Source organism: Trichoplusia ni, chromosome 5, assembly GCF_003590095.1.
Source record: "Trichoplusia ni isolate ovarian cell line Hi5 chromosome 5, tn1, whole genome shotgun sequence".
Taxonomy (NCBI): Eukaryota; Metazoa; Arthropoda; class Insecta; order Lepidoptera; family Noctuidae; genus Trichoplusia; species Trichoplusia ni.
Genome location: NC_039482.1, coordinates 12901080 through 12916916, shown reverse-complemented (window position 1 = coordinate 12916916; position 15837 = coordinate 12901080). Strand labels below are relative to the sequence as shown.

The following is a 15837-nucleotide window of genomic DNA, read 5'->3' as shown; positions in this document are numbered from 1 at the left end:
TAATGCTTTTCGTAATTTATTTAATCTACAAACACTTATAATGATTCTAATGTTCTTTATCGACAATATACATATCATTTGGTGCGTATTTGGTAGAAATATATGCAATATTGGAGACGAAATCAAAAATCACTATTATACAACACTTCTGATGTGATAAAACGGCTTAAAAGCATTCGTTGATAGATGAATAAAACTAATTAATAGACCGGCAGCAAAAAACGACATTTGTGGAGTCAAAGATTACAGTGCAACACAACTTTTTATAAATTCATCAAATCAAACAGATATTCGTTTAAGTTTGAAATGATTACGTGTACGTTGTATGACACGTTTGACGCAAACTACAAGAATGGAGTGATATTCGATACGCTAATCGTATTACAATAAGACCGCTTCGATTCAGCGATTTATGTTGCATTGTCATTACATGTTGTGTAAAATAAATTAAGTCACCATTCAAGTTTATAACGTGGACTTTTCGCTAGTTTTAAAACAGATTGTAGCTACAATATATTGAATAGAATTTCTCAAAAATATACCTAGGAACCGAAGATGTAGCTGCAGGCTTAAGATGATCTACTGGACTTGTTTAATAATATTTAATTTATAAATCTCAAGATACCTGTTCTTGGCAGTATCACAGTAGCTGTTTATAAAATTTGTAGCTTGATCATCCTTCCAAATTAATATTTATCGATACTAATAAAAACTAATTGCATCGGTGCTTTAGAAAAAAATGTATTAAAAACTATACACTGTTTATAATTCAGACATATTGTGTTGTCTGACATTTAGTGGTCTTGAAATCCATTATCAGGCATGTCAATCAATCGTGGATCTTTCAATAGCTGAGATTTTAATGAGTGAGCAAATTGGGCAAATATCGAGTCATCGAAAGGCATTTTTTTCATTAATCTAAAGATTAACAGCAAATGTATTTACAGTAATCGTCCAAAGTGCTGATTAAATGGTTTGATGGTAATAAATAACATAAGACCCGGGATTTGAATAAATAAATAGGATTATTTCTCAATTCTGATAATGTCATTATTTTATTTAGTTTTGGTATAGTTTTAAATCAGGATAAAATTCCTATTGTCCATTATACAAGAAATAGTTCAATGCAATTTTCTTCAAGAAATAAATTATTCTATCTGAGTTTAGATCCAAATAGTGGCACGGTCCGATATAGCAACCGCACGTAATCAAATACCAAAATCTTTAAACTAAATATCAACGCATAAAACCGAAGATACTAATGCGTTTGTATTTTATTGATATTACGCGAAATTCGAGCAAAAATTGTAATAAAAAAATAAACCGAGGTATCGATTCATACTTTTGGGAAACAACACGAATTCCAATTGGCCAAATGTCATTTTACCCTCTAATAAAAATCGATGTTTCTGACTTTAATTAATTTTATATTTTAAATGGGTGCTAACAGCTAAAAGTCTGTCACAACAGTGTTTTGATCACATTAGATCTCAACTTTACGCGACATTACGCGGCGATATATTATGGCCAAATTCAATTTGCCAAAGCCAGAGTTAAACGATCGGGTAAAAATAATTGTGTTTATTTTCAAAGTGTCAAATTTTGGGGCCTTGCAAATGGTCCACGGTAATAAAATGTTCTTGAGCTTTTGATACGATGTTTATACGACGTAAATGAATATTTGAACCATAGGAGACGCCACTAAAAGATGCTCGTTTTTTATACCTGTGTTAATATTTGAATAAAAAGTATATTTATCATATCGCATATTATAAAAGGGTTATTAAAAATATTATACTTTTTATATTAAAATCTACGTCGAGCACGAAGCCATTAAACAATCATAACAAGCATTTAAAAATAATTTTCAGAAAGTTTTCGTGTCCTAAAAAAACTAACAAAAAGAAACGAAACTGTCATTAACATATCCGATACCCAAAGCCGCTAAAAAAAACGGCAATAAATATAAAATCAAATTAAGAACTCGCTTTTATTGTGCAATAAACCAAATGCATTTTGACAATACGCGCCAATCGCCGTCTAAATAACTCATCGAATCAAGATATGTTCAAATACATCACTGTGACGTGACCATAAATATTGTCAGGACATAAAAGGCTCAATTTGGGCACTCAAAATATACCTTACACCTCAAATAATTTCCAACACAATAATCACGCTAATTTTATAAAGAGAAAGATTCAAACATATTTCTTAGTCACTTCAAAAAAAAAGTATTGTGAACGCATCAATGCGAAGCTTTCATACTTCGAGTATTTTAAGATACAGACACAGTACATGCAAAGTTTAGTCATGGATTAAAGTCAGCCTGGGAAATATCTAGATGGGTAGCCAGACCAGACAAAAGACAACTGCACAAAAAACAAAACGAATTACCAATTACGCTTGAATCCACCAAAAACGCGTTTCATTGGCGAATAAAGTTCTGATGCAATTAGACACAGGCTAACATGCAGACATATCGCATACCCATACATTCAACACAGTGAGATAAAAGATGCTAATTAGACATGCATATACCTTTTTTGTGTAACGCATTTGATGTGAGACCTGAGTTTACTGCACGAACATTTTATTGTTATTACGTTTTTATTGAGGTAATGACAGAAATCTAATAAAAGGATAATTTGTTTGTCGTTCTAAATTTTATTTGCCAATACCATTTTTTTTACGGTATAAAAGCTGGATTTCTACCCACGCTGAAGAAGGCAAGGCGTGGGGATTTGTCAAACTTGCACTGACTGAAAACCTCCCGAATATATGTAGGTATGCAGTTAATCAGTCTGCTCAACTCTATCAATACGACTACATTATTCAGCCCCTGTTAATATGATACAAAAGTACAAGCGAGCAAGATTTTTTGTCTCTTATTTGTTATAACAACCAGCCAGCAACATCGAGATCGATATGGACTATTTCCCACAATCCCACGGATGTCACAAACTCTTGCGCAAAAGACCATTGCACTGTATTCCTTGTTTCAAACAAATCGCATCCAGATATTGGAAATGATCGTGACGCTGCACTTCTTGCCGCGGCCGTTGTTACGATACGCATTATAACAACTCACGCTCCAGCGAACAATTGTACCATTCACTAATTTGAAGAACGTCACCGTGTCTATGTTTCAAAGATTACTCAATAGATATTTGAGGGAAAAGTTCCGTTTAGTTCATTTTATGAAAATACTAAAACAAACGAAGGGGAAGATGTCAAATGTAATTGCAAGGATATAGCTAGGTCAATAGCCCAGAACGTTCTGGCGGCTAGCCATATCACATCATCAATGTATACGAGTCAATTGAATACTAAGCTAGATATCGCTATAGAACCTTCTGGAATGTCCGATAACTGTAGCCATGCCAGGCGAAATATTCCAATCAAATAAAGGAATATCTGTACTATAAAGATATACAAAAGCCTTTAATACATAAACCTGTACAGGTATAGTAAATCCCATCGTATCGAAACAAGCTCGTAACATACCAGAGCCAAGCAGTACTTAACGTACGTCAACACACTCTATTTGGCACAAGGCGAGCGTTAGTACCATAAGCAGACAGATTTTATGTCTTTGCTTGTAAACATTATCAGTTCCGTTATCTCCGAAACAAACTCATTTCCTCTTTAAAAAGAAAACAAAAATTTGCCCGAATGCTCTTTAACACATTTTCCTTAATACTTTTCTAAATTATTCCCGGAACCGAGAAGCCTACAGGCGAAAAACTTAATTTCTAAAGTCTGGATGCTAGATGCTTTCTGATATTCAAATATGACTGAAGTAAGCTTGCAAAACTAATTAAACATGAGCTCTTTACGTTTAAACAATCGCCAAGGCAAGTACCTAATAATAAAAGAGGAACTTACCGCAGCATTATGACTCTGGGCATTGAATCTGTACACGGGTAGATACGCCTGTGAGGATTTCGGGGTCTGCGTGGCTCCTAAGCTGGCCTTGTTGCCGTCAGCGCAGGTGGCTGCAGGACCTCGGACCTCTTCGATCTGTGCTCCAAGGAGTTCGTTCTGCAGGAGACAGTTGTACGCGTGTTGATCCCGACCCCCGCTGCTGTTATCGCCGCCTCCGTCGCCTCGGGCTTTCTTTGCTGGCTGATTTTCTGTTCCTCTGTGTATTGCTGGAATAAATAAAAATAAAACTGTTAAAAATATGATTTTATCTTGTTTTACAAGCTTTCAGTAAGTTTGCATAGGATGGAACGGGCAAAACATACTCTTTTGGTTTTAAAATTTAGTTGACAAATTATGTAGCAGTACGAGCAAATATTACATATGTATAATAATATTAAATGACGTTAAACAATAAATTTTAAGATTTATCCTTAATTAATTGGCATGATTTAAAATAATTTTGTGTAACAATATTATGGTTTTCAGTTCAATAAATAATAACGTAGCAATATATTTCTTTAATAACTTAAAGCAGCATTAACCATTTTCAAAATACAATAACAAATACAAGATAACATAATGGTGACGTAAAAAATAAGCTAATTCGACTAAAGCAAATATTAGCTGTGAATTGTTGTTTTGTTTATAGACATTTAAATAGTCAGGAAAATACTATTGTATTCGTTTTGGGTATTTTAGTAGGGGTAAATAGAACAAACAAGCACGGACATTGTATTCATAACATTTGGAAAAATAATTAAAATTGAAAACAGCAATACATTTCCTTGAAACTGATTTATTGGTACAAACATGCAAAAGATTATAAGTACTTGTAATTGTAGAGCTCATAAATAAATGAGGTAAACCTCATTACAGTAATAATAGAATTACGATGAAACAGACACCAACAAAAGTTTCATTTGTAAATTACTTATTAATTATATTTGCTGTACATATTATTATAATAAATAATGTACCAGCTTATACACGCTGTAAGGCAATGACCTTTTCCTTGAAAAAAAAAGACTACCGCTCATCAAATATTTGAAAAATCATGTGTCTCAAAAGAAACCCGATTTTTTTTTCTTATATAACTACTCATAGCACTCATATCAGAATTTTTCCATCATTCCAACCTGCAGGAAGGAATGAATAACGTAACAAACCCAGGTGACTATTTATATTGTGTCAAAACGTTTGTCAGCCGGTATCCTGTCTGCCATATGCGTCTGCGCACGCGCCACGTGACTCACGACCACAAAAAATATGTTCTTTAATTTGACAATACTTCTAAAACAAAACATCAGGACAATTAATAACGAAGTATTTGATTAATCTCACAGAAACTGAACAAGCGTGTTTTTTACTACTTGTTATATTTTAAAATAATATTAATTTCCACACTTATAATGCGAAAAAAATTATTATCAATCTAGCTTCAGAATAAATTAGTTGCCAAGAAAAAAATCAATCAAGGAATTCATTTTACATAAACGATGTCAAATAATTCAAGTAGCCAAGATATTAATCATATATTTCTAAAATAGAGCGATACTGAAATAGCATTTTTTTGTGACGGATTCCTAGCGTCGTTAATGATCATACCACCTTGAATTATACTAAGAAAAAACACATGGCGAAGTTGACTGACAATTTAGCAACAACCTGGGGGATATAGCCAAAAATACCATTTGCACTCAGTTCTAAAGAATTTTATAGCTGATTCATTTAATATTTAAAATACAGTGCACTTAACGACACCGATTCCCGGTGTCCATAATCGCAATTAGATAATTCGCATACAATTTATCAGACAAGTTTTAAAAAAACACATAATAGTCAATGTTTATAGATAAAAATTACATAATATTATCATAAATTAGTATTTATTTGACCAATTTGTCCAAACACAACAAATAGGTATAATAATAAAAACGTTTAAAATATGCATTAGAAAGAAAATAAATATAAAGACCTGCATCAGCTAAGTGGAGAACCTACCATATAAAATTGGAATAATAAATAGATTATCGACACTGTTGATATCAATATTTTTTGCATAATATCGTTTGATGCAATAATAATAGTTAATCGATTAAACTCGTCTACAATTTTAAGTCAAAACTATAGATTCTGTCTCAAATATCGGAGATTTAAAATTGATAAGAAACCAATCAGAATTGTTTTGCTAATGAAGAAGCATCATACAGACAAAACGATTTGAATGATAAGCAGAGATCATTGACGTTTAAAGAACATTTGCCAAGTGTGGTCGTTGCACTTCCCAAATAACAAAAGCAGGTCGGAAGCACGTTCCCAAATTGCATTTGAATCGTAGCGTAATGAATAAAAACATCAATTGTTCCCAGGTAGCTCACGCGCGGGTTCACTCACACCTCTTCCTTCCTGGGGCACCTCCATACAAGGTGGGAGACGTTATACATGCAACTATATTTGGTTAGCTACGTGACAGACCATTGGCGCAGACATAATTAATTCGGAACATCGCCAAATTTGTCAACATCCTGGACGGACGCGAATCCGTGCTGAATTATTAAAGGTATAGAGTCTATATTGCCGAGGTGAGAATAGAACTAATTGTCTAAGCGTAACAGACTTTTGCAAGGCCTCCACCTACGTTAGGTCTGCCCACATCCAATTGCCCTGGACACGGAATACGGACACAAATTGGCCCCAATTTCTGGTCGTAACCGAGGCTCAATAGAATTGTTCTAGTAAATATTATCTTTAAGTAAATTGTTCGGAATGTTTGTGTTTTATACACAAGATAAAAGTGATAAGAATAATTATGCCGGTAAGTAACCCAATGGACGGAATAGTAATAAAGCTGAAGTTAGTCAGGTTAAAGAATTTCCAATAAAAATTAAAACTTTAAATAGTTGCAACGAAGGTAAGTCGCAGATAGCAGTTATCGTTATCGAAATTCACAAAAAGTGTGTCATGCACTCCAGAATATATGTTATCAGGAACCGGTAGCAGGTTGAAAAGAAATCCTGATACAAAAACCAATGCCCAGTTATCTTGGTATGCGAAATAGTGAGTGCCGATGCGACAACACTTGACTCAGCGAAATAGGTCACACGAACAATATGAATAAAACCATGTGCGTATGGGACTCGAAGCACGTGAAATGGAAATACTGTGAACTATTTAAACACCTGCGAGGAATTCAGAAATATTGCAAGGCTTTTACTGCATTAGAATCTTTGGGTTCTTAACATTTAAGTTGAAAATATAATGTTTCGTTTTCAGAGTAAAATTTCCACGTGTCGTCATTTTTCTAAACATCTTTATTTCAATGTCCTCTCGCGGTAAGCTCATTATGCCGACGACCGGCAGTCCAAAAAACCTATTTGGTTAACAAATGATCGAGATTCGTTCCACCTCCGTCTTATTCAGTGCGTAACTAACGACTAATTACGATAGTCGTGTTGTGTAGTGCTTAATAAAAGCCGATAACATGGCCTAGATGCAGCGATAACACCGTGCAGGTATACTAGCGTAGTACGATTGAAGGCCGGCAAAAATCTAGAAAGGCTACAATTATTTTACACCTATGAATGAAGATTTCTTATTTGAGAAAATAAATTAGCACTTTCCTGTGAAAATCAATAATACAGACGAAAAGTAAGTTATTAAAGAGGATTTTTTAAATTTCAATTTCTTTCATACCTTTAATTGAAATTATTTTTACGAAAAATAAAACATTTATTTAAGTCTTAAGTCATACGTAAAAGGACCTAGAAGTAAAGGAAAAAACCACAAAGCACGTTTTCTATAAGTAAAGCATGTTCGAGTGTTGGCGTCATTATAGGAATTATATGTTACGCAATCACAACGAATAATTCCGACTAAAGTGACACACGTACCTACTGTATTATTACAAATATTTAGAAATAGTTTTCAGTTCCCTCGCTGACGGACTGACGAACAAACTCCAACAGCTTCAATAAAACGTTCTAACGGAACGATAAATAAAAGCTGCAATACCCTATATCTCGGGAGGACGTCGTTTGCAAATGCAATTGGCTTCACCTTGAGAGCGCTGGTTCATATCTTGAGAGCATTCTAGACTCGTAGCGCGCATGCAAGTACCCGACTCTAGTACCTAGTAAAGTCAGGTCAATAACGGGATTCAACGCAGCGATCGCATCGCAAGCAGCTCTAATGCATCTGCGCCGCTGCGCTTTCACAACCAGATAGTGACAAGTTCCTTAACCTTAGAAACATTATCAGCGTCTATTAGGGCCACAAACAACGTTCTATTGAAAATTTATCGTACAGTAGCGGTGTTTGTACTTTCATAATGCACCGGTTATCGGTTCTTTCTACTTTATCGGGTGACCCGGCCAACAATTGTTTTACTATATTATGCCATACGCCTTAAAGCATTATTGAAAGAAGGTTGACTCATGGAGTCGTGCATTTTTGTGATAAAGATGCACCGTACAAAGAGATAAGTTTGTTTTAAAATGCATTTCAGAATTGATGTAGTTATTTTTTCATTCAAAGCGATGAACAAACTAGTATGTAATTCACGATTTTCTATGCTCGCGTTTGAATCGAATTTGCATTTTAAACGTGCGTGCAATATTGCTCATCATTAAATGAGTTCATGGAAATAAAATGCGAAAAGTTTCCTTAAATAAATAGGCAGAGTTCGCCACCGGTGCCGACGACCGTTCTCTCTCAACTATGGCCGTGAAGTTAACTCGAACGGTAGCGTCACCTGACGCAACGTGGAAAACGGAAAATTAGTTGTGAACCTAAATGCGGTGCGTTGAACTGCACGCAATTGTCTGTATAACCAATGACTCAGATATTATAGAGGAGCACCCACCCACGAGCACCGCTTCAAATTGTATGTGGGATACATAATGTTATTAATAAATAGGTTCCTGCATTCGTAATGCAATAAGCGCTAGACCTAGAATTATAGCGGCAATCATTCCTAGATACTTATTTAGTCCAAATCGTGCACACGATGCAAATAATGAGTTTAAATACAAATGAATTGATAATTACGGCATTTGATATTCAGTAAAATAAAGATTCGTGAGTGCATTGAACCAAAAACGTGGTTCATTACTTAGCACATAGCTAGGGTCGTGAGCAATTCTGCTTTTTGCATGCAAAACATTTTTTGTTCAATTTTTACCTAATACGAATAGAATAAGTTGACGTTTTTGCCGACCATTTCATTACCAACAGCGATTATAATGATCTTAAAAAGTCAATATTTTAAGATGGTAAAAAACCGCAATGGCAGATATTAAATTTATATAAATCTTCGTATAATCTTAGACGTGCTCAAGCTTAAACATGTCAGAGATCATCCGACTTTAACTATGGATGATGATGTCAGACAGACAAATCTCGAAGACGTCAATTGATCACCAAGACTTGTATGCCATCGACCCAAATTCAAAACCTGACAACTGATTTATGCTCCATCTCAGGTGTCAAGAGCGGTGACAATACAAAAAAACTGTAGCAATTACATACACAGAAACAACAATGCATGCTAATGTCTACAACATTAATCATCCGGATTTAAGTCTTAAATAATGCCAAGTGACAATGTTAGAAAATACATGGACGTCGACTAGATCTATTACTATCGCAGGTAAGTACGTGCTTAGAATCTTGCAATAATAATTCAAGATCGAAGCATAAAAAGTAGAAAAAAATACCTACTGCTGACAATATTTGTACAGATAATCATTTGTTATTAGTTGCTATGTGTCATTGGAAACCATGGTCGATTATCCAGTCATCACACCTCAAATGTTGCCTGCTTATTTGAGCTTCTGTTCATTATATTTTTTTTGTGGCTGGCTGTATGTTTCCCGAGGCAAAGTAAGCACGGCTGGCAGCAGGCACCTCAATGAGGCCATAACTATTGGCGTAAGTGGGCAAACAATGTAATACGCTGTGTTTACTTTCGTAACAGGTCGCAGACGGGTGGAACAGTGCAGGATTTAGAATGTCGTCAGGAACCGAGCCTTCATTAGAGTACCGCTAAACTAAACACAGTGCACATTCAAGCACACACTGCTTGATATACGGCGACCGGCATACATTTTGCCGGTGAATTGTGCGCTCGTTACACAACGTGCTGTAATAGTGTTACAATGTAATAAACGCTTCAGTGCTTTTCCCAACAGCGTCATTTCACCAACCTACTTTCAAATTGTACTTGTCTAAGTGGCTATAGAAATCTCCGAACGAACAGTTACTCGGTACTCGGTACAGCCGGGCAGGCATAAAATCATTCAACTCACTAGAAAGATTTCGAACATCTAAATAAGTATCTATAATAACTTAATCTTAAATGTCTGTTGCTATACGATTAATTTATTGTGTAAAACCACCTAATATGAGCAATTATCATGCATAAATTAAAAATCCATTGACTTTAGAATCAAAACATGCATCAATCAATATTTTATTGAATCATCGTCTAAAAACTTGCATCGAAATCCGTGATAGGGTTAGGCACCGACGGACAAGTCTATAAAATATGGCAAAAAAAACTTGTCTAAATCCTCATGTTGATGACGTGAATGATGAATGTTGAACAATGTGTATTTGTCGTCTTAGCAGATACCTAATACAGCAACACAGCTGATCTCTGACAGCGGGGTGGGCATTAAACATGTCTAGACCCGTCAGTATACAAAAAAGGATATTTTTAAGATTGTCGTCAATACATGAAATCAGACAATGGTTTTTAGTGGAGGTGCAAACTGATGATATCATTTGCCACAAAATCATTAAAAGAGTGGCACGAACAAAATTTTAGGATGGCTACAATCAACTTATCGATTGAAAAGAAATAAAATTTGTATCTGGAAAAATAAAACGAGAACATCAAGATTGTAACAAATGTCCGTGTATTCTTAACGTGATTTCAAGTCAAAATATTGGACACTTTAGTAACTTTGTCGCAATATATATGTCCTTTAACATGCAAAGGGAAAAATGTAAAGGTAGTTGACTCAGTTGATCGGTACAATGAACTTCTCGGAATAACTAATACATTTGGAATACTGGAAGTCCAACTATGGAATACGATCACGAGCTCTGAATCACGGTCAGCTGATTCAAGATATAAACATGACAAAACATGTTGCTTTTCAAAAGCAAAACTACAAATTTAGAACAAAATCATCACAGTTGTAGTAAAATCACGTCAAACCGCGAAAATTATGCAACAAAACAAATATTAAATAGCAGCTTGATGACATCACGACATTCAGCTGACCGAGTTGAAGGCTGGTCATTCTTAAAATATGATGTAGGAGTACAAAACGAAGCGCGTGTCATGCACCTTGCTTACGGACCTGTCTAAAATGTCAGCCTCCTATTAAATCTAGACAGAAGTATCAATAAAAAGCTGCAGTCATAACATTTGAAATAAGAGAATTATTTTAGCGACTCACCTACAAGCCAGTGCAATAAAAATGACATTTCATTAGTCTGGATATCGTCATAAATCATCACTAAACATTAAAGATAAGCTAAAAGCATTAGCGTCATCAAAACACGAAACGATCAATCGAGATTTATACATTTTCGTCTAAATGCAGCGACAAAGATTTACGATAAATATGGAACTGTACGTGCCTTGATGTGGCCGAAGTGCTAATTTGATGGTTACAAAATTTGCAAATATGCATTCGCCCACCCAAAAGTGACAGGATCGTGTAAAGTTTACACAGGTGCAAGTATGATCTCCATCGCTTTATGTACGATTATTTGCCGTTAACGATATTTGGGTCTGGCGCTTAATTAAATCTCGTCGAAATTATTCGAATGCGTAGCTTTTGATTGGACTTTGTTTTAATTTCAAAGCGGCGCCTTTGGCGTGGAGGAATATTTTTTTGGAATGACACTAAGCTTTTATACGTATCGTTGCAAGCTAACAATAAGGTGTTTTGCATATACAATGTAAATTTAAATAATCCTCATAAAATATATTTGTGATTCATCATTATGTACTGTTTAGACGACTTAAGTTCTGTCCGATTAAAATTACAACGTAAAAATATTTTACGGAATATATTTTTTGCTCTTTAATAGGCATATAAAGACTCAGAAATAAGTAAATAATGTTTATATATGATAACACTGCAATTAACATTTGGATAAATGGCGTCGAAATCTGTGATACTAAAAATAATTCCAATTTGGGAGGCTGATATGCAGTTTCAAGCACATAACAATGCGATAAGGACTCTTATCAGAAGTCAAGTAATTTGTCCTGATGTTAGTGGGACATTGCTTAAGGGGATGTGCACACGAGAAACACGTGGGTCAAGACTACATGATTCAGTATTTTATGACTATTTTCGCAATGAGGGAAAGTCTAGAAAGTTCCGGAGAAGCGGTGGATACATGTAAATTACGACGTTCAAATGAGTCTTGAAAGAATAGAAACGAACAGCAAATTGTTTAAAAAAAAAGATGGGAGTGGAGAATTAGGATTGGAGAATTGATGGGAGAAAAGATGGGAGTGGAGAATTAGACATTCCAAATGGAAAACCGCACGTGGGTTAAATAATATAGACTGAACAAAATTTGAACAACATTTTGTATTCCTGTTAATGTGTTTAAAGAATACTTATCTAAAGTTATATTTGCAGATGCTATCACTGGGTGCATTATATTGGTTATGGATAACATTAAAGTCATATTCGGGAAAACACGACAATTATTATAATGTAAACATAGTTAACAGAGGTCAGGCATACCTAAAATGCGTTAAAGATATTTTATTAATTGACGATTATGCTGATTAAAAAGTAATTAAACAATCGCGTTTGCCTAAAGTAGATTTTACCTTGACATATCTAGTACTTATTATTAAAAGTTTTATTTAAAAAGATTTTTATTGAAATTTTTCCTAATAAAACAGAAAGTAGGAAGGCAATGTTTCCCGTTATAAACTTTACATACAAATACTTCTTTAGTAGCCTAGATAAAACATAAATTTTCACCGAGAGATGCTACAGACAAGCGTCATATACTTGTGAAAGCAGAGACGTGAAACATGTTACGGGACTTTGTACCTAATAATAACCACGTTTAAGCAGTATTTGTCATAAAACTTGCACCTAACGCTTAACATAAAATACTGACAGTATCTGTAAGTAGGCTCTAAGAAGCAATGCCCAATGAACTGTACATCGCGAACAATGATTCAAAACGTGTTAAACGCCAATAATTTCTTAAACTATCAAACGAAGTATACGGCTTGCGACGAAAATTAACTACCTATAATTGACTCGAATGACTTTTGACCCCGGGTTCCTGTGATTGGTATAATGGACCCTTAATTACCATACTAATCGGAGGATATCGTTGCTACATCCGTCTCGACTGCTAATTTGTGTTTGTTTGACTAAAAAGCTTAAGAATGTGCAGCTTGCTTACATAAAAACAACCTTTTCAAACAATAACACCCTGTATGTTTGAATGTCACACCTAACATACCAAGTCTGAGTAATATTCACGTTTGCATAAACTCAACTATTATTCATTAGTCAATAAGAGACAACGTAACTATTAGTGTAAATAAAATGAATGACGTATAGCTACAATTCAATGGTTCTTTGCTATACAAGTTTCCCAAGTCAACGTCGATTAAGCGTAAGTGAGTTTGTATTGCGCAAATTGCGAATACAAAATTGAGCTATGGCTTAGGAGAAGTGGTGGTGGAGTTCAGACCTTTGTTTAAAGTCAGGCACGAGGCGATTAGACCAACGATCAGTGGAACTGTACACGGAAATGTGTGCATTGTTATCGGAACTATGTTTGTCAAACGAACAGCGGGAACAGTAGGGAGTGTTGAATTCACCCACGATTCCAGTATAAGATATTGCCAATTCTATTTTCATTGTGAAAGCAAAAATACAAGGCTCGATTGAAATCTTTCTCTATTCGCGTAAGTTTTCTTCGCTGTTTAATTTACAAGGCATTTAGTTAAATCAGAAGCAATTTAACCAGTACGAATGATACAGTATCGTATGATTGTACTTGAAGCATGACGGGCTGGCGCTGATTAAAGACGCTCAAATGACCAAAACGCTACCGTCACGGTTGGGACCTCACGCTATTGGCAACAGTAGGCAAAAATACACGCCGACATAATCCATCTCGGATGAGAAGTCATCGGTAGAGCTAGGTGAGGCTTCGCTTTATTTATAGATAAGGGCATCGTCCCTTTTTATCATAGGTCTTGGTTCACGCTTCAGTCGCGATGGTATGGAAAAAATCTGTGCGAGGGACATGCAATTCCTGTTGGGGGCTTTATTAATTAGAAATGTTATTAATAATTGCAGGGGTGAATCAGAACTCGTGTTGTTCATAGTTTCCATAAAGGCTCGTTAAGATTGAAATCTTCTAGAAAGTTATTTACCTGCTCGGATAAATATCATGTTCGACGAAAGAATCTTTAAGGTACTTAATAATGTTTAATAGTATAAAAACAATTTAAATGGAAAATGAGAAATTCAAAGTCCAAAATTTAAAGCTAAAATAAACAAACATTATTCTTAACGTATCGGAATATTTGAATGAATTAACTTAACGTTAATTTTCACATCTACATTCGCATACGTTTACAGAGGATAAAAAAGTGTAATCAAACAAGGAGTATCAATATTCCGACAACGTTGGACGAAAAAATTGTTAGATAAAAAAGAAAATGGCGTAGGTACGATTGTTTCAAACTAAAAAGTTCCCACTTGTTAATCTCGGCGATGGTTGAGCAAGAATTGCGTAATGGTCTTGCCCGAGTGATTTTAATGCCCTAACTAATGCATGTTAATGAACTATCATACGCCTGAGTGTGAATGCCCTTACCTCTCATTGCTCTGGCACGCGATAGAATTAGGGCTGCTAGCTAAGCTTCTGTTAAACTAAGAATAGATTACCCCTCATATCTTTTTAAGTTTAGTCTGATGAGTCATCGATTTATCCAAGACCCTTCTCGAAAACCAAGTTTCTAATAATATCATCGTTTTCTGTTAGCTTAAATAAAGATGGTATTTAACAGACTGGCAAGCTGCAGTCGAAATAAAATATGAATATCTCAATATTATGACCTAAGTATTTAAGTATACACACTATACACTAAATATTATTTGCGTGGGCATTTGAGGTAAATTAGACACATAAATCTACGTTAATGTCGAGTTTAAAGACCGCTATAGTGCATGAATGAGTCATCAATGACAGCATCCTATTTCCTTACAATATTCAAGAGGTAAAGGAACACCTTTTTGCAAAAATCAAGTATGCAAACGGTACCATAAGTGCAAGCAAAGTAGTTGAGCTATTCAGAGTTTTCAATAAAGAATTGTGAAAGGCACGCATTAAATCTTTGAAAGAGACTTGGTATTGAAACAAAAAGTTTACCGTCTTTAGGTAAGCTCGTTAACCCTTTGAGACAGCCCTAACTAGGACCAGTCCACACACGTAAACTTCACGGTTCGTGTACCAAACCCTAGACCCATTTATTCCATAATCATATCATATAGCACGTTGATATTAAGCTTGGATGAGCAAAAAACGTTTTAATTAGGACTGAAAACGTTGAACGTTATAAAAAAGGTTTGCTCACTCGCAATGGAATTGTTTAACTTTTAAAAATTGTTTGTATTATACTCTCCACCCTTGGATTACTTTTATGCCGAAAGGATATTATTATTAGGCGGTTTGGATGCCTCATGTCTTGTAAAAAAATTGCCAGTTACTGGATTTGCTAGTAATGTTCGTAGAAGAAAAATAAAACGCTGTTTTTTATTACTGCATATTTCCATAGCGTAAATAACACTTTAGCAAATCTTACTTAATGGTTATTTAAACGTCTTTAAAATCCCC

At 34.9% G+C, this 15837-nt stretch overlaps 1 protein-coding gene across 1 annotated transcript in view; it reads right to left on the bottom strand.

Annotated features, from left to right (window-relative positions):
* LOC113494558 (fizzy-related protein homolog) overlaps positions 1–15837 on the bottom strand; it is a 42624-nt gene that overhangs the window by 20412 nt on the left and 6375 nt on the right. Inside the window, exon 2 of the mRNA XM_026872949.1 lies at positions 3889–4154. Within this exon, the coding sequence (XP_026728750.1) occupies positions 3889–4154 (266 nt within the window). The remainder of the gene's footprint in view (positions 1–3888; positions 4155–15837) is intronic.